Raw genomic sequence first — 19145 nt, 5'->3', positions numbered from 1 at the left:
ACGGTGTAAATTTGGTGGCTGCTTTCGGCATGGTGTCTGTGCAGAAAAAAAAGAAGACCGAAGAAACAAAGCTCGTGTGGTTCGTGGGATGTTGATCATTAAGTGGGCCTCTTACAAATTCACATGCTTACCTGCCTTCATTTAATTGGAATCACCGTTAACAAAACAGAAGAGAGATTGGATTGTGCGGTGTTGTGACCGTTATTGGGTGTAATTTGGGTCCATGAGGTTGCGAAGTATGTGCCACACCTTTTTTTTTGTAGAAAATCTGGAAGGGTTAGCTAAACTTCAGGCAAGTGCGAGGTTTTATGGCTCGCACAAAAACAGGCGACGATTGGGTCCAGTCCTAAGGGCAGTCGTCAACGTGTGCCTTGCGTTTTGCGGGGGCAATGATACGAAACCACAGCGAGAATACTGGCCAGCTTAAAACGTTTAATAGGCCTCATAGGTATACGAAAAATTGAGCTTGTTAGTCAAGATTGGTGGGGAAAGCGCTAAACAGACATCACCAGCCTATCTACGCCCACTGCAGGGCAAAGGCCTCTCCCATTAATCTCCAATTATCCCGGTCCTGTGCTAACTGCGACCAATTTATCCCCGCAAATTTCTTTATCTCAGCTGCCCGTCTAACTTTAAGAAATTAATAAGAAGAAATGGACGTGGGTAGGGCACGTAATGCGAAAGCAAGATAACCATTGGTCATTAAGGGTAACAGAGTGGATCCCTAGAGAAGGCAAGCGTTGCACGGGGCGGCAGAAAGTACCAGGCGTAACACATGATAAGGCAACAAGGACGCTATGTGTTACGTCTGGGACGCGTTGTGGATGTTTTGTGCTGCCGCCATGAATCCTGTTTACTTGCTCGATTATCCGCACTTTAATACTGTAGTAACCCCTCGCTACACCGTTGTCCTCTGGGCAGGAAACCGGCTTCATTACAAGCGATACGCGTTAAAACCAAGGATAATTTTCGCTCAATTCGTTGCACTGGGAAATATAAAAAAAAACTTTTGAGTAATGTGAGAGTTTCAATAAAGCGATTTCAACAAGGGTTTCTTGTATTTTTAGTTTTTATCGTCATTGCTTTAATGTTGAGCAGAAGGCTGTGCCTATAGACTTCCGCCCGACACTACTATAATCACTCCATCATATGGACGTCCACCAGCGATTCCTAAAAAGAGGTACCGCATCTGACAGTACATCGCTTTCCCGAACGTGACGTAAGGTAGCCCAACATAACGTAACGAACAAAAAATAACCTTTTAAAATATGAAAAACTAAAAAAAAAGAAGCCATGGAAATTATAATTGACCATAAAGATGAAAACAAAGCAAAGCAGGCAATAGCCAGTTTCAAACCACCGTCCTTGGCATCAGGAAGCTAGGGCGGAACCTCACAACAACGACAGACGCTTTGTGTTGTGTCAGCTTAATCCTAAATATTCCAATATCGTCGGGCGGCACTCTAGCTATGGATGTAGCGCTGAGCTAGAGCACCTTAGGACGGCCATCTTTGTGCAGCGTTAGCAGAAAGGAAACTGTCCTGGTTCTCCTTTTGTATGTGATGGGTGCGTTCTGAATTCTGGCCACCAGTCTAGTACGCTTTCGCCTTGAAATTAACTAGAGAAAGTAAATCATCACCAGCGTGACACAGCCTAGCCTTCACTGCTATTTCGAAGTGATGTTTTCGAATTGTGGAACACACAAAACACAAACTGCCTACCCAGTGCTTATGAAAGATGAAACCCTGAAAAAGCGTAAGTGACTGTAAAAATAAATCTTAAAAATGACGTTTTCCTTTGTTCAGATTTCGCATTTTTACTCCCACTCTATCTACATAACTTTCCTTTTTGCTCTAGAAGTTTCCTGCATCCTTCCCTAACGTTGTCAATCGTATCTCTCGAGCGGTAGTTTCCTGCAACGTCAACCGAAGCTTTGTCCCTTTCCCAGCGCATCGATTTTGCAGGTCACGAAGTGGTCCCTTTGCAAAAGTCAGAAAGGAAAACACGGTCAAATCGAAGCTTCTCCTTTGAAACTTCTTTTTGTCTGGGGGCTCTTGAGGAAGCAAACCGAGAGACTTCTCTATTACCCGCTGTCAGGGCATGTCGAAAACGTCATTAGCCTCCGCACGGGATTATATTTTGTTGTCTGTAGATGTTTTGTTTGTTTGAAAAGCGTAGGTAGTTATTTTGCTCCGACTACAGCCATGTCATGTTCTCTCCACGTGGCCTGCTCTTTAACGTCCATCAGTCACTCTACACCACCGCTGTGTGAAGCGGCTCCTCCAAACTTGTGGATCTACGCCTTCAACACTTTCTTAGATCCCGAAGAAGTGTTAGAGAGAGGAGTTTGCAGTTGTGGATTTACAAGTACAGACCGATTTACAAATAGATTACACGTATGGACCACGAACTTAAAAAGGCTGTTGTTATTGTTGTTGTTGATGATGATGGTAATGACATCCAGGGTTGATCAGTGCGGCTGAGCGCGAAAACGTGGGTTCGATTCCCGGCCGCAGCGGCCGCTTTTCTGATGGAGGCGAAATGCAAAAACGCCCGTGTGTACGAAATTTAGGCGCACGTTAAAGGTGCCCAGGTGGACAAAATTAATCCGGAGCCCTCCACTACGGCGCGCCTCATCGCCTGCATTGCGTCGACGCGTTAAACCCTACAATCAATCAATCAATCAATCAATCAATCAATCAATCAATCAATCAATCAATCAATCAATCAATCAATCAATCAATCAAGAGGTGGTCATACCCGCCAGTATACCCCCTATGAAGGGAGGGGAAGAACAAGCCGCGAGATTCATCATCGTCAGCTCTCCCATTATACGGAGGCTAAAATGCGCAGCGTGCAACGCGTGGGAGACAGATCGAAGCCATTGGAAAGCGTTAAGGTGGATTCCAGAGCAAAGCGTCTCGAACGGAATTATTGCAGTGCCCTTTAACTACACGAGGCGAAGCAAGGCGTCCCGAGCGTTGAGCTGGAAATTCATGCTTGCGCATTCACAAGCCATAAGAGGTGTTAGATGTCCTCGACTTTTTTTTCTATCCCCACCCCTCAATTGTTTTCAAAGCTTATTTTCCCTTGTAAATGAGAAAGTTGTCTGATTTTAATAGTACTATAGGCTTCGTACTCAGGCTTTCCTGATTTCTGGAATTTGGCCTGTCGGTTCTTACATTTTCTTAAGCATAATAATTAGTGGTTAAACGTTTTTCATAATAAATGCGGGCATACATTCTAATGTTATTCAATCAGTCACTGCCTCATGCTCCTCGCAAACAACATCAATAAAATTTCGCAGGGCGTTCTTGTGTTCTTCACAGAATATGTCGCAAAAAATCATTTAAACTTCGTAAAATGAAGGGGTAGTCAGTTTGAGGCGCGTATTTTCTTGGAAAAAAGGAATCTATAATTGCTTTCGCAAAGAATGGCTGATATAACATAAACTATCTGGGCGTATGAATTTTCTTAGCCATTCATGAGAGTAAATGTGCGCCTAAAATGGTCAAACAGTCATTAAAAGTTTTATGCGCTCAGGGAACAAACCGCGGAAAGCCAATAGCAAGAGATCTCAAGCTGTGCCCCAAATCAAAGTCCTAGCGCTTTAATTTAATAATGTCGTCACCTTACGGCATTTCTTTTCTTTTTTTTTATTGAATGCCCCTAACTCCGAATTTTAGGATAAATACAAGCCGGCACAATTATTTAAACCAGCGTTAGCAGGATTTATCCAAAGAAAGGCAGATACTTGCTAATAGGCAATTGTTCTTTCAGGTAATTGACACAAGGGGCGCGGAATTTTGGGCTTTTGAGTGAATATACCTTTCGAGCACGCTGATGATAAAAGCCCCGAAAGTGGTGTCGCACTACAAATCTGAGAGCATAAGAAATTAAGGAACGAATTTTTAAAATCATCTGGCGGAGAATGATTAGAGATAGTGGAACGCAAAACATGAAAGAAAAAGAAATCCGTCCTCCTAGGATACCCGAAACGCATTTCAATATTCAAAATAACCACAATAAAATTATGGCACACACGTGCATGTAGATACATCATTAAATGCATTTTAAGATGATGTGCATTTATAAACTTTTATAAGTTTTACTGGTTGTTTCGTTTCAGATACGGGGAGAGAGAGAGAGAGAGAGAGAGAGAGAGAGAGAGAGAGAGAGAGAGAGAGAGAGAGAGAGAGAGAGAGAGAGAGAGAGAGAGAGAGAGAGAGAGAGAGAGAGAGAGAGAGAGAGAGAGAGAGAGAGAGAGAGAGAGAGAGAGAGAGAGAGCTCTTTAACGTGGGCTGGAGAGGTCAGCTCTGCTAGCGGCTGTGCTTGCTACACGAGATGGGGACGATTATAATTCAGTGAGGTGGATGTGAGATTGGGAAGCCAACATTTAGAGAAAAACCAAAGCTAAATAAATAACGGAAAGCCACGGGGTCTGCTCTGGATTACTAGTGAAATTCTGGGCAACGGGAGACCGTTCTCATAAGATGTGCGCATAACGGCTTTTACTAAAACAATGGAAAACTTTCAGAGGATCCCTCATCATATTCTTATATCTGAGAACGTGAAAGCGTTTCCTATGACTATAGAAGTTCTTCGGTGATCTTTCTGCCGATGTCTACATTGCGCTTGCAACACCAGGCTCATCCAAGCTACTGTTGCAGATTCAACCCCCATGCTGCTGCGACACTGCCGCAGCCGAAGCTGAATCCAACCTAATCGTCGGGCGGGATCTAACGACGGTGGCCACGTGTTGCGTTTTACTTGCGATGCGCGGCGGTACGAGTTGCAGCTGAAGGGAATGTTCCTTTTTTGGGGGGTTTCATTTCTTATGTACCTGCTGAAACAATTCGCCGCCTATGAGAATTCATGAAACAGCGCTTTCGTTGTCGCCGTGTGGACCGTAGCACCCATTGGGAATTCATGGCACCGCTTCTGTGGACGCAAACGCCAGCTGGGTGTGCGCTTTCGCAACATGCAGACGTTTGTGACCTTGTTCGGAAATTTTCAGGTTTATAATTTTTTTATTCTCACTTTATTATTTTTATTTTCGAACAGAGGAGATGTTTAAGCTGAGCTTGTCCGGTGGCGCTTTAAGGAAAAGCTAAGAAAAAATTCAGGGAAGCTTGCACTCACGCGCACGAGTTGAATGGCGAATCTCTTGTAGGTGAGCATTGCCGGACAAATAGTTAAGTTTCGGTATTATTGGTTATTTGCAGAGTTACGGTGCTAGTAATCGCCGTCATATGCATCGAAGGGGTCGTCGCCTTCTTCGCTGAGAGTGGTGGATGCAAAGTCATTCTAAGCATTGTAAACTTCCCCCAGCTCTTTGTCATCGACTCGAGGCAGCGGTGGCGGGAACTGCAAGTCGTCTCGGGAAGGATCGGAACACTCGTAGGCATGACGCAAATTATCCATAATGGCTTCTAGAGAATGCGGCGGCCGTGGTGACCTCCCTCAAGCAGGGTGTCTTTCTATCTTTAGCATTATCGCCGTGAATTACTGAGGAAGAACCAACGAGGTGCGTGCGCTATGGCGTGTACTTCTCGTTCCTAGCAACTGTTGCCACGATTACTGGTGAACGCTGGAGTTTTTTTTTTACTTTTTGCTAAAGACACTGCGTGAGCCGGGGACCCGGCGGTCGCTGTGAGGCATGCGCTCATGAGCGCTCGGCATTTTCTCGCTCCTCGGGGTTTCTGCCAGTTCTTTATTTTGTTTTTGCTAAAGCCACTACGCATGCCGGGGACGCTCGTCGGTCGCCGCGAAACAGGCGCTCACGAGCACTAGGTATTTTTTCGGTATTTTTTTTCTGCAACACTGAACTTACGGCCACTAACAACAGCTGCGCTGTTAAAAAAACCACGCACCCGTCCATCTAACGGCGACGATGGTTGACTGCGAATCTTTCTCGTGGTAGATTCTTTGGATGGTCAATCCCAATCTGCGAGTATGTTCTACTCCGTAGGTGCGCACCACTTTTCTAGAATACCCACAGCAACTCTCCGGTGTGCACTCCATAGGCCCAACGATTGGGTGTCGGGTGTACGGCGCGAGTCGGTACCTGGTGCTTGGCGTCCGCTTCGACCATGTCGAAATGGAGCAATCGGATAGACGCCGGCTTCATAACGCCAGGGAACCAGGTTCGATTACAGCGATGGAATGAATTTTTTTTTTCAGTTCACCCATGATCATTTGTCATCATCATCAAAGAAAGATGGCTTTCCTGCAGGCCGTATTGGTGTTCAACGGCATCAGTGAGGACATCGCCTCCTGTATTTTTACAATGCCCCACGCATCGCGCGCTTCACAATGGTAGTGAGTGGTGCGCCTGCAGTGCCCACATGTCGTATGGTGGGGCCCCGAGCTGAACCGGGATCACGCCACCGCAACTGACTTCGATAGCGGCTTGTGCCTGGTTGCCAAGGCGACCGATGTTTGAGATTGTCAAAGAAATGGCGCTCGCGCCAGCGCTAGAAAGCTCAGAGCCGCGGTGGGACATGTTTTGCCAACCTTGCCGCTCTCCACCACGCGTCGCCCCAAGCTGGGCTGGTCGCATGATTGAAGCGCTGGGAAGGCTACCGATTAGGGCAGAGTGTCCGGAGTAGGTGAGGGCTTGGTTGGCCGGTACGGGCTGATGCGTTTGGCATTGTAAAAAATTACGCCCACCTCCCCTCGCGGGAACCCTGGTGTGATGCAACGCATCTCATGGGGGGTTCCATTGGCGTTTTCCATCGTATTGATTACGCTTATAGCAGGGATTCTCACGCGAAGGGGAGGTGGGGGTAATTTTCCATTTTCACCATGCAATGCACATGCAGCACAGGTATGCTCAGGTACGGTCTTTATTGCAGACGAGAATGAGTGCCTTGTGGTCCGTAAAGTGCACACTTAGGGGCTCGACGATTGCATCAAGCAATCATCGAGTACTGCGAGGGAGTGCAAGCGTAATGCGGACGACCGTCGACTGAGACCGTCGGAGCGCGGCATGCCGCTTTATATTCACAGCGCCCGAAGGAGAGGAGAGCGCGGAGAGAGAGAGAGTACTGCACATGCGCAGCGCCGCCCATCGGTGCCTAGCAACGGAGTGAGAGCGCGCTGCGCCATTGAGTTTCATACTAATATATACTAGAGGAAAATCTGGCACTGCATTCGCGGGCCGCCGTGGGCGGCGCCATTGCAGCTAGCGACATTCCTCGTCTCCTTGGCTTGGTTAGCCACATGGCTTCTTTGTCGTCTTGAAGCCAAAAGGGGTAACATTCTTTTCTTGCTCATCTTGCATAAAGCTTCTAAATAATCCCTGACAAATAAATCTCTCTGGAGCTTTAATTTTACAATAACAAAACAAATTTGGTTAATCTTCTGCAGTAATATTGTTGCATTTTTGCAGCCAAAGTCAACTTTTCAGCCTGTTCGTGAGCCATGCCAAGGACAAGTGGAACGTGCCTGCCCGGTACATGACGGCACGCTCGCTGAAGTGCGGCTCCCCTAGACAGTGGCGCCAGATTTCCCTCTAGTGTATATTAGTATGAAACTCTATGCGCTGCGCGAACCCGTAGCTGTTTGGGAGAGTGTTCGCTATCGGAGAGAGGAGAGGAGGAGAGGCGCAGCTGTGCGGACAACGCCAGACAGACGCAGGAAGGACAGAGGGGCGAGCATAAGATGTGTTGCATCTAAAATACAGGAGGCGATGGTGAGGGCAATAAAGCTTTGCTTTAAAAACTGCGCCACGTGTAAAGGATGCACCACCGCAGATAGTGTCTTCTAACAGTGAAGCCGGCTTTCGCGCATGCTCGAGTGTGAGCAAAAGGAACATATGCGTATGCGCACCTCTTACTATACCATTTTAAAGGTGATAGTCTTTCTTGGGCTATTAAACACAAACGAAAATTGGCGCAGCTTGCACTAGGGGTGCAAGGTTGGAGGAACAGCGGAACTAAGCATCGGCCTAGCTTTTGTGCCCCTGGGATCTGGTGTCAGTGTGGGGGACCGACCGGAATGACCTTGTAAAACCAGATTAAACTTGGCATCACCCTAAAAGCTTAGCCTAGCATAGCAAGAGCATCGCAAAACCTAGCTACACTTAGCAAACCATAGGAATACTTAGCGGAACTTAGCACACCCGGAAGAAGGAAGGAAGGAAGTAAACTTTATTTTCCTGAGCACCCTTAGTCCAGGGCGCCGTCTTGGGAAGCCAAGAAGCTGCGTCGACCCCCAGCTCCACTGTTTCTCCAGCCTTGCACCCCTAGTGCGAGCTGCGCCAATTCGTCTTTTTAGTGTTTATATTTGTGTAATTTTTAATTGTTAGTTATTTATTGCTACCCGATGTCCCGACTGTGTGATGTCACTACCGTGCATAGAAAAAACTACAACGTCACCTATAAGGAGATGCATATTTTGTAGTCGCGGGAACTTATCTCCATACACCTTGGTCCCGCATCGGCAGCTCTCAGCGGCTCGAGGGCGCCGTTTTCTCTCGAGGAAATTGACTTTTGCGGCTGGCGGTCATGTGGGAGGCACCATTTCATCTTGCAGCACAAGTGTATCAAGGCCTGGTTTGCAGGATGGTTTATAACCCAGTAATTGCTCGCAACGCAAGTGCAACACGCCACTTCAAAATTAATTTCGTGTGATTGCTTCATAGCTTGGGTGGGAATGTGACGGAGTGCGTAAGTCCGCTCCTCACGCACGCCCAGCGCAGGTTTAGCTCCTTGCGCCGTTACCAACCTGGTGCGAACAAAGATTGCGCATGCCTTCTTTGCCCCCTTAGAAATGGATTCGAATGTGAAAAAGCGTGCACTACAGCTTCGTCGTGGAGGCGAGGCGTGAGCTTTTAGCTCCTTGCACCGAAGACAATCGGGTGGGTTAGAAGCCAGACGGACCATGATCCGAAATATGAATGTAGTAGCTGAAAAAGGCGGCGCATTATTAGGTTATGAAGTGGTGTCTTCATGGCATGAAAATGACGAAACATAAGGCATGCAACCAAACTCCACAAGAACCACAACATCCGCATTCGAACGGAGGTTCAGCTTTTCAAATGCAGTGTCCAGATGACGAACAACAACGCGGGATCCAGAGCCGACAGCTGTAAGTGAAGTTGCTGCCCCAGAATATAAATAAGCGGCGAAGTAGGAAACAAAACCACGCTCAGATAAATAGCCGGAACAGAATAAAGTAAAGGGCGGCGCAACACCGCGCCAAGGATGTCGGCGTGCGAGAATACGAATGACTGATAACAACCGACATGGGAACGGTCGTGGCGACAACAGGGAAGCGAGGAACGTGCCAAAGAAAAAAAAAGGCAAAATGGGAAAGATATAGGACGGCAAAAGTAATAGCGGCCTCGGTTAGTTCGAACAGCAAGAAGGGAAAGCAACAAACAGAAAGAGAGGCCTGTAAGAATGCGTTGGTCCCCTCGAAGACAAAGTGGCCTCGCCTGAACGAGACGAATAATGTACAGCGGGAAAAGATTCCCGAGACGTGCAATATAAAAGAGCGGCAGCTCCCTTTTACACAGGGCCAGGGACGTGGTCCGCCAGTATATGGCCGCCTTATTTTCGCGTTTTTCTGCCGCCCTCTCCCCCTCTCTTCCTGCAGCAGCGGGACGTTAGGAAGGGCCGATTCGTGTGCGCATTTTATGCTGACGCTTTTTTTTAGCAACTTTTCTCAGGAAAGCGAAGCATCACTGGGAACCAACGACAAAAAGGAAGGATCGAGGGAAGGGGTGAGAGAACATGTCAACAACAACGCGACTGTCGGAAGAGCGTCACCACTCACCCGGAGAGGAGAAGGCGAGGAATAAGAGGGGGAGCAAAGCAGCTCTCGCCCGGCCTTGGAGGCGTCGCAGGAAGGGTTGGCGGCCTTCAGATCTCTCCGCGCTCGGCGATACAAAATATGGCCCACTTCCTGCGTGCGGACGACGCAGCACGGGAGCCGCGATCGGTGGCGGGGTTCCGCGTTTTCCGCGCATATCACTCGGTGCCGATCGCCAGAGCTCCGACTGCAGGCTGCGCCGAGGGAACTGAGGGCGGAGGGGGAGGCTCTATTGGCCCGGCGACACGTCCTGTCTAACGCCGCAGCCTTAGGGCGCAATAAAAAGATCGCTAAGAACGCTGGAGGAGGAACGTGCCTCGCGAAACACGGACGGCGGCGACCACCTTTCCCTGCAGCCCCTTCCTGCCAAAGGGAGAAAAAAGGAGAACGCAAAGGGAGCCCGGGAACGGAGGCGTAGACTGCGAGGAATGTCGAAAAGGGACCCGCGAAGGCACGGCTCCGAGCCTTCCTCTACCCTCTACGCAAACCCCTCTCCGTTCCCTCCTCGGCGTTCTCGGCAGTGGAGAACATCGCGAGCGAAGATCTTTGGCTGAACGTGATAAATGGCTTTCCTTCTCCGTGTCTCTCCCGCTGCTCTTTGTTCCCTTTTTTTCCCCTACGCTTTGTCCCACCGTTGCCAGCCTGACGCACTTTCGTCTTTCCGGACCATCGAACCCCCTCCTTCTTTTGTTACTCCGACATTTAGTTTGGAACACGACTCATATTTATGCTGCTTTTTTGTTATTCTATTTCGCGCTTGGCAGTTTCTTATTTTTAGGGAGAAAAGAATGGAGAGAAGACGCTGTAATGGCTTTCATCGAGAAACTGTCTTACCGATGTCTCTATCGGTTTCACGCTTGTAGCTTATCGTACCAACAGCACGTGTGAGAACAGAGTTCTAGAAGATGTTGCTGCTTTTGCGCGTAAAGTTTTGGCTGCGCAGTAGCCACGCAGCTTCCGGTGTCTTGACCCGCTTGCTGAAACAAGGAGTGAGGCGTTACGCTTTAGGGACAGGTATGTTGTAGAAACGGTAGATTCGGTGTAGAATGGCCCTTTTGTAAAGTTCAGCCTGCGTTAGTGTTCTTATACAGCCCTTGCTATTGATGCAAGCTTCTGCCTTATCCATTACACTGTGTTACGAAATAAAAGTCTACGTTTATTGCGCGTGCCTGAGATACTTTCCTGAGAGGAAACAAAAATGCGAAGTTTGTTTGGTGAAATCCGGGATTGCTTGTTTAAAAAAAGTGGGCTTCGTTTAACTGCTACATAAACATGGCAGAACCTTTCTTATCATTTTTGCTGACCCACAAATTGTCATAAGATAAGTGTATATGGGATTACAAGCTGTGAATAACATTGCGGTAGGCAATGGTAAACAATGGAATGTTGTATATGCTCCGGAACACGTCATATGCGAGAGAACCACTTATTAGCTCTACTCCGTTTGAGCAGAAAATGAATGCTATTGTCTTCAAAATCATGCGCAATATTGATAATACTTTAAAAGAGCCAAAACCGTCTCAATGTTACTAATCGCACAAACTGATAACGCGCGATGTTATTCCTTTTTTCCTGTGAAGCAAGCTTATCTGAGGCCTAGTGCTCATTCTTCAGAGTGCTGCGGATAAAATTGTCTCCTAAGCTCATAAGCCCCTTAAGAGCTTAGATTCTCTTTTTTTCAGCAATATTTTGCTCAAGGATAACAACCGGCAGACTTCGTCGATACCGCAAAGGTCGTTTGCGAAACTTGTTATACCCGTCTCCCCCCAACACAGCTCAATATTTCTTGCTCGATACGTAAAAAAAAAAACATTCCACAAGTCAACAGCACCGTATATGCTGGTGGCTACGTATTCGTTCCTCCATTTGTCTTCCGAGCCATGCCGGTTTAGCGTTCCTAAAAAACAGTAAGTCCTAAAGGCCTTACACCTGAACCTACTCCGATCGTCTTACCTTTTTGTCTGATCTACATCGTATCGTGAGACATCTACACAACTTGAGTTCGAAGCAGGTCATAACCGCTTTTATCGCATTCCTGCTTTTTGCGCAGCGGTGCAGAGTAAACTGAGATATGATAAAAAATATGGCCATAGACTGCTTCCTCCTTATCGAGATGTAACAGGCCTAATCCGATCGAGGTAAGCTCTCACCTCCCGTACATTCTGGCCAATTCGTCACTCCCTTTCACTCCCAGTCGTACACGGGTTCTTGATTTCAGATAGCAGTGACGAAACCAGATCCGTCTTAGCCCGCCCTTCTCGGTGCGTCACGGCCGCGCATAATGGTTTGGATTTCAGCCCGGAGATCCATGTTTGCCGTGGAGCACTGGAACGTAAGGATCGCGCGCACGCCCGCGCACACGGGTCGTTTGGCGCGACGACGTTCCTGCGAGCGCAAGGTCTCGTCAAGCGGCAGGCAGCCTGGCTGCCTCTGCAGCTGCTCCCTCCGCCTGGGAGACGTCGCCTGAAGGCACGCGACTCGCTGTTCCCCAGGCGTGTACACACGGCCGCTTTCCCCCTGTTTACCCAGGCACGGGCCGTGACTCCGGCTGCTTTCCCTCTTGGAGACACACGCAGACAGGAGCTCGGTGGGGCCGATATGTAAACGTTGCTGCAAGTTTATTGCCGGTGTGATTTCGCCATTCGTCTCTGCTGCGGATTGTTGCGACAGCGTGTGCTCATTTTTGGAAGGGTTCTTTCTAACGTGAGGTATGTTCTAGCCGAACGTTGCGGTGTCACGCGTGAACGAAATAAAGATAGCAATCCTTTACGTCATGCGCATATTGGCGTTGCTAGGCTGGAAACATCGATGAATATTGCTGCCGAGGCGACTTAACCCGGACAGGTTTTCTCGGAATGCCCATGTTGCGTCAGCAGGAATTTCTTCGTAGATTTTTTGTGTGTTTGTTATGCGTATAAAAGCAACGAGTTTGAGTAAACAAAACAAAAAAAAAAGATATGTCGCATTAAAGTTTTCTTTTTAAGCACAGAGCGTTACCTGCCACCTTCCTGTTACATTTGGTGGCGACATTGCATGATTCTTACAAATATTACATTCGACGTGCTCCAATATACGCGGGCGAGCAATATCACATTTGCTTTATTAGACTTCATTTTTCTAAAACTAAGCATAGCAATACGGAAACGCGTCACCGTGGATAAGCATAATCTGGGATAAAGGTAAGCGCACCCATTTAAAGGATCCAAGAACTCCAGGAGCAGCTCCGCTTTTTTTTTATGATGTGAGAATGCGTGAACACCACTTAGTCGCCCAGTTGTGACATCCACTAGTGTAGATTAGGTTAGCGTCGCAGAGTTTTGTGTTGCTGATTTCAGCGTTTACCGAGCGCATGATGAGACGGAACATGCAAGCGACAACCTGTGAATATTTTGACCTTTTCATCATTAGTTTCTTCCTTTTCGTGCCTTCCTTCTTCTCTTACAATGGCCGGGAGCCTTGGCCAAGGGTTATTACAGTGTTTCACCACCCTCTTTCTTTTGCGTGTTTTCCTTTATCTCTCCCTTTACTATAACTAAAACCAGTCGCACTGGACAGGCTTCTATTTAGGGTTAGCGTCAGGCAACCGTAACGTTCAGCTTAGCGACCTGCCAAGCGTCGTAAAGCCCTTTGGCTCTTTGTACGTTAAGCTGCGGATGTACCTGTAAACGTCTTAATAAAACTTGTTGAGCTAGTAGGTTCATGCTTACTGGAAAGAATAAAATGGGCGCTAAAGAGACGAAAACGAAGTACACAAAGAACACATACAGCAGTCATATGTGTTCTTTGTGTCTACTTCGTATGTGTTCTTTGTGTCTACTTCGTCTTCGCCTTTTGTACGTGTTGTATGTCTCGTCTCTTGTATCTTCATTTTTTGTATGGCGCCTGTAGGTGTTCTTTGTGTCTACTTTGTCTTCGTCTCTTTAGCGCCATTTGATTGTTTCCTGTAAACTTCGTAAGACCTCGAAACATCACATTAGGCCTAACATCGTGCAGTCGCATACCCTTGTCCCGTCGCCTTGTGGCGCGCTAGCCTGCGCATACCCATGTTCGCAGCCAATGGGGGCGTTACACAGGGGAATACCTGTACATTTCTGCTACAGGTTTTTAACTCACTGATCTCGAAAACTCAGCTAAGTAATGCTTGCATCTTAAAATTAATCTGATAATACCTTACTGCAAACCGCGACCCTACGTTTACTCTCACTACCGCTCACCGTATCACAGCGGTCGACATGGCTGTGACTTTTCTTTCTTTTTTTAGTTTCGCTTTGTTCGGCAAAAGCACTTCATAAAACAATTTCAGAAATTCGAGGCTGTAGTACTTTCTCTTGATTATGAAATTCTTTCCTCCTTGCCTTTCACTTTAGCTACTTATTCCCTTTTCTGCCCCTTCATGGCCGTCCTTTACTTGAACCGGCCATACCACCCTGCTTTTAACAATATGGAATGCTGCATCATTTGCGTAATTCATGAGACTTACCTGGCTGAAAATAATGCAGTTCGTTACCTGTTCATGCTAGACAGAAAAAAAAAAATTGCATGGATACATTTCTTAAGATTCGACGAATAATTTTTCTCCTGGCTCTTTTTGGTTTTTCGACCCACAGATTCTTTATGGAAGTGGTGCTGCCTGCAAGAGAAAGAACCTTTCTCTTGTCCTTCCGTATTTTTTCCTCCTCGGTTTGGCAACTGTAGGCAGAGGCGGTAACTGCAAGTTTAGAGAATGTGACCGGGCAGGCCGTTTCAGCTTCACACGTAGTAAAATTTTGTGTAGGAACGTTTTATTCGTGTTGCTCATTACTTCGTTTTGGTGTCTCACTTTCGCGTTAGTTCCCGAGAGACACGAGTAACGGCAAAGGGCTAAGCGGGGAGTTAGACTGCCCCGGAAATAGTAATGGCGGAAAGAAAAAGAACCAAATGTCTCGATTACCTGCGGCCATTTCTGTACAGAGAGGAAGGACCAGGAACGATGCTTCACTGCCGTATGTTCCGCGAGACAGTCCATCCTGAAAGCTCGCTTCCCTCGGGATTGGGACCCAATCCTACGTCAGAGGATTCGGGAGATGGGCGCTTGCCATTGCAATACATTGTTGTCTGCAAATAAAAGCTCTTCCAGAAGGCCCTTTCCTTCCGCAAGGAAGCAAGCCTTGGCTTTATGGAGAGTACTTGTTTGAAAACTCGCTAAGGACGCGCTGTCACTTTTTTTGTACGGCTTTTTTTTTTTTTACTTTGTTTCTCGCTGTTTCCAAGCCAGCGGAATCGAATTGGCCGGAGAAGGGAACAACCCAAGGACTCCCCGAACGGCCGTTTTCGGGGGCTTTCGAGCACGGGAGCTGTTTAGGTTCGGAATGACCCTGCACAACGACCACAGAAAAAAAAATGTCGACGTTTGGTTTTTGATGAGTTGCTAACTCGGTTTCAATTTTCAGTATTAGGCCGTGGACCTTGGCTGCGCTGCGCCGTGCCAGGCGCCACATATAGACGAAACGCGCACGCACGCACCCGCACAGATGCACACGCACACACACACGAGCTGTACCCTCCATTTTGCCCTCCATATACCTCCTGGGTCTCTTTCCTTTCCCTATTCCTCGTCTTAGAAGTCATATTTTCCCCTTCCCTCCCCTTCTTCTCTACCTCCATTCCCTCCCTTCACCCTCTTCAATTTGAAGCCTAAATTGAGCTTGCCACAGGAAAATGGTTATAGAGATGATTGACACACTTAAATGGTTAGAAGAAGATTGAAAACACACCGGAGTACTGAGTTAAGGACCCAAGAAAGACAACGGCAATTAAATCAGTTTTAGTACACCTTGAGGTAGGCGCATTTTCACGGCAGCATGTCCTGAGATGTAGCCAGGATGCTCTGAAAACCCATCTCCAAATACTCAGTATATCATCTCGTACCTTCTTCCTGACTCGGGTCAGTGGCAAGAGTCGTAGTGGCGAGGAGGTTGCAGTAGGCGCGCACTCACGTGTTGTACGAGTCCTCGGGTTGGAAAAGGTCGAAGTCTAGGAAGATGACTTGGGCCCGCTCGATGCCTTCACCACTGAAGTGATACGTGCACCGCGTCTCGGCGGGGTAACCATCCGGGTAGCCCGGACTCGTGAATGTCCCGTTTCTTGACGCCGTGCTGCTGAACAACTGGTCGCAACCCGACCCTGGAAACAGTGCAAAACGGAAAGTTTTCTCTCATGAAATGGGCTAAATTGACGAGGGTACTGTGGTACTGTAAATTACAAAAAAAAAAAAAACAGGAATCCAACTTTAAATGAACAAGTGAATGCACGCATGAAACAACTGAATAAGTAATTGATCATTCTGTCAACCTCACATCATATTACTAAACTACCTTCGCGGGTGTTCAGGGTCTAATTTTCTCTGTTTGTAAATAGATGGCTGCCTAATTACGCTTTCGCCTACACTACGAAGTTGCTTATTTTCTGTTGGCGTGCTTTTGCCTCAGAACATCCCACATCGCTGTCTTCGGGAGCTTCTCTCTAATCTCCTTAAATTGTTGTTCTTTTGTTTGAGTAGTTGGGGTGAGCAACCGACCAGTCTCCACTAATTACAATTGTAGTTTTCGTTGCGGCTTTGTCAGATGTGGGAGCAAAAAATCATAAATAAGAATGGAGTTAACCGAAAGCATCATGTCTAAGTTACGCTAGAGAAACGGCACTTTACGCATACCGCCTATCTTAAACCGAGCAGGAACACAGACATTTCGAACTATTTTTACAGAGGTGGGTGTAGTTGTTTTTTTTTTTTTTGCATGTCAAGCCGAGCGTATCAATAATTATAAGCTGAGAAAAATGAGACAGGTGGCTTATTAGATCCCTCATGAAGGCCACCGTTTCATAAAGAAAAATAAAGTAGTGTTGGCACACCATTGATACAGGAATTTCAAATTGCGCTGTAGAAACTGAAACGCAATAAATCAGAAAAAAAAATTATACTTTAAAGTTGGCGTACTCCGCGAGGGGTAAGCCTGGGGTCCAGGCCCAGCGCGAGATAACAAGTGAACACACAGACATAGAAAAGAACGCCATAATAGAAAACAAGAAAATAGCAGCAACTTTTGCACATGCACGTAAAAAATAGTATAGAGGGAACAATGGTAAGACGTCTCTAGTAGAAGGGAAAGAGCAAGCACAAAAGTAAAGCTATTTTCATTTGCAAAAACGATTTTACTAGAATTACAATAAATAGGAAGGCGTATACAGCGATGCCGAACCTGATCAGGTTTTTCAGCATCTTGTCACCCCATCCTATGTTTGTCATACCTGTAGTTTTGCTGAAGTGCAAATGCTGCGGTGGAAGGTTATTAAAACAAACCGTGTGGGACATAGAAGGGTACACAATACATAAGTAAATCGGCTTTAACATGACGACATAAAACGTTATAAACAACGTGCTTTCTTGAGTATTTCACGTTAATTCGAGCTTCGGAAAAATTTTAACAGTTATGCATAAATAGAGCTCGTTTTTTTGCTTGTGTCCGCTCATATTGTGAATATTTGGGCCGGTCAGTTTAAACAACCTATGAATACTAGGTGAAATGCTTAGGGATTGGAAGAATATTGCATGAATTAGGTAAGCGTGGTTTAATTGTCAGAAAAATATTACTTGGTCGTAAATCTGAAATGAGTATTTTAATTGAACCAGTCTAACGCTCTGACATTCGCTTAAGTAAGCCTACAAGGACGTGTTCTGGACAATATTAATTCTCACACTGTATGTATTTCCGTAGGAGTAAGGGTTCAGACTATTTCCAAATGCTAGAAAAGCCATCGCTAACAGCCAAATCCTTTAAATTCGAGGAATCCTTGGAGGATCGATCGTTAGCTCACTGGACGGAGTCGGGGCTTCGATAGGCAACACGTTATATTCCAGATTCCCATGAGCACATAAAAACACGCCGCTAGATCTCTAACGACTTCGGACAACTAAGACATCGATTTTTTAACGAGCGTTAACCATTTGTTAACCAAGAATCCTTTGCACAGCCCCGCATGACTTTATAACCGACGGAATTTCGCAGTACACTTTGTGGACTTTTCAATTTTCTCCTCTTCTTTTCATAATGTCGTACGGAGTACTGCCTGTCACTTAACACCCATTTTCAAAGCTAAAGTTTGTGCCTTAAAACTGCGCTATGAAGCGATCTGTAAGGAAAAGATACGGTACACAACCTAGATAAATTACAATGAACGTCACCTGCAAAGAACGAATAGCTCTAAAATTCTCTGGGAGAATTAATTGCATTAGAAGCCCAAACACCATTTTCATCTAAGTGTAGGTAAGTACTCCTTCAGCAACTTCTACTACTAGCTCAAAAAAAAAAAACGCGAACAGTCCTGAGACAAAGTCAGGGATTGCGTAGTTTTGTCATAAAAGTTACAACAGTCTTTTAGTTAGCAATTACCTAACGGGCACTGTCCTTGCTAGCGGAGCCCGAACGACGTCAAGAATGGCTTCAGACATGTCTCAGGCAGGCACGCCGGCCGAATATTTACACCGCCCCGAGTTCGCGTTATATATTGCCGCATTTTTGTGCTATCTACAACCATAATACGCCCCAACTTTAATTAAGATCTACTACGTCTTGCCCATTTATGATGTTGAATTTACAGCAAGAACTTTACATACGCATTTCGTAATGTTTTCACTGCTTTTAATTAACCGTAAGCTCATTCAGCGTACATTAATTACGTTAATATCCCTTAAGTGCAAACTGCCTACACTCAGTTTGAAGAGTGAGACGAAGGTTATATCATCACCTCCCGCTATTTCGCGACAACCCTCGTGTCTGGCTTTCACGTCAATGTTTTTTTTTTCTGTTAGTAGCCTTTACCTGCTTTCTTTTGCATGTTTTTATGCTTCGTAAGTTTCACCGAATAATTATTGATTCCCTGTGCCCCACGTTTCCCACACTCCCATATATGTTTACAGGTCTTGGAATTCTCTACAGCGAGTACAAAGATGCCGCCCAACAAAATGAACCCGGGCAAGTGCTGTCGTCGACGCAGCTAATCGAGCGGGGTTCGTTGGCCAGGTAATGCTTATTTCAGTTTTTGCTTCCCCACAACTGCGAACAAACAATGCGGAGGAAAAGTTTTGTCTAGACAGCGTAGCAACATTGCTTGAAAGCACGCAAGCGTCTTTGTGCGGCCGCGGAACGCAGACGCATAGACGCTGATTGGACTTCTTTTTCGGTGAATGATAGCGGAGCACGTTAGCCGATCCGAACCCCATCTTTTCGCGTTGGCATCTTCTTTTCTCTCGCTCTCTCTCTCCCTCTCTCTCTCTGCATGGTAGGTGCATC

The 19145-nt window shown here is 46.5% G+C and overlaps 1 protein-coding gene across 1 annotated transcript in view; it reads right to left on the bottom strand.

Moving 5' to 3' along the window:
- LOC144151758 (suppressor of lurcher protein 1-like) overlaps positions 1-19145 on the bottom strand; it is a 154649-nt gene that overhangs the window by 16171 nt on the left and 119333 nt on the right. Inside the window, exon 9 of the mRNA XM_077682892.1 lies at positions 15795-15981. Coding sequence (XP_077539018.1) covers positions 15795-15981 — 187 coding nt within the window. The remainder of the gene's footprint in view (positions 1-15794; positions 15982-19145) is intronic.

Source organism: Haemaphysalis longicornis, unplaced genomic scaffold (genome assembly GCF_048455015.1).
Source record: "Haemaphysalis longicornis isolate Haplotype H1 unplaced genomic scaffold, Haemaphysalis longicornis Haplotype H1 scaffold_9, whole genome shotgun sequence".
Lineage (NCBI taxonomy): Eukaryota > Metazoa > Arthropoda > Arachnida > Ixodida > Ixodidae > Haemaphysalis > Haemaphysalis longicornis.
Note: the sequence above shows the minus strand (reverse complement) of the source record. Positions and strands in the feature narration are given on the sequence as shown.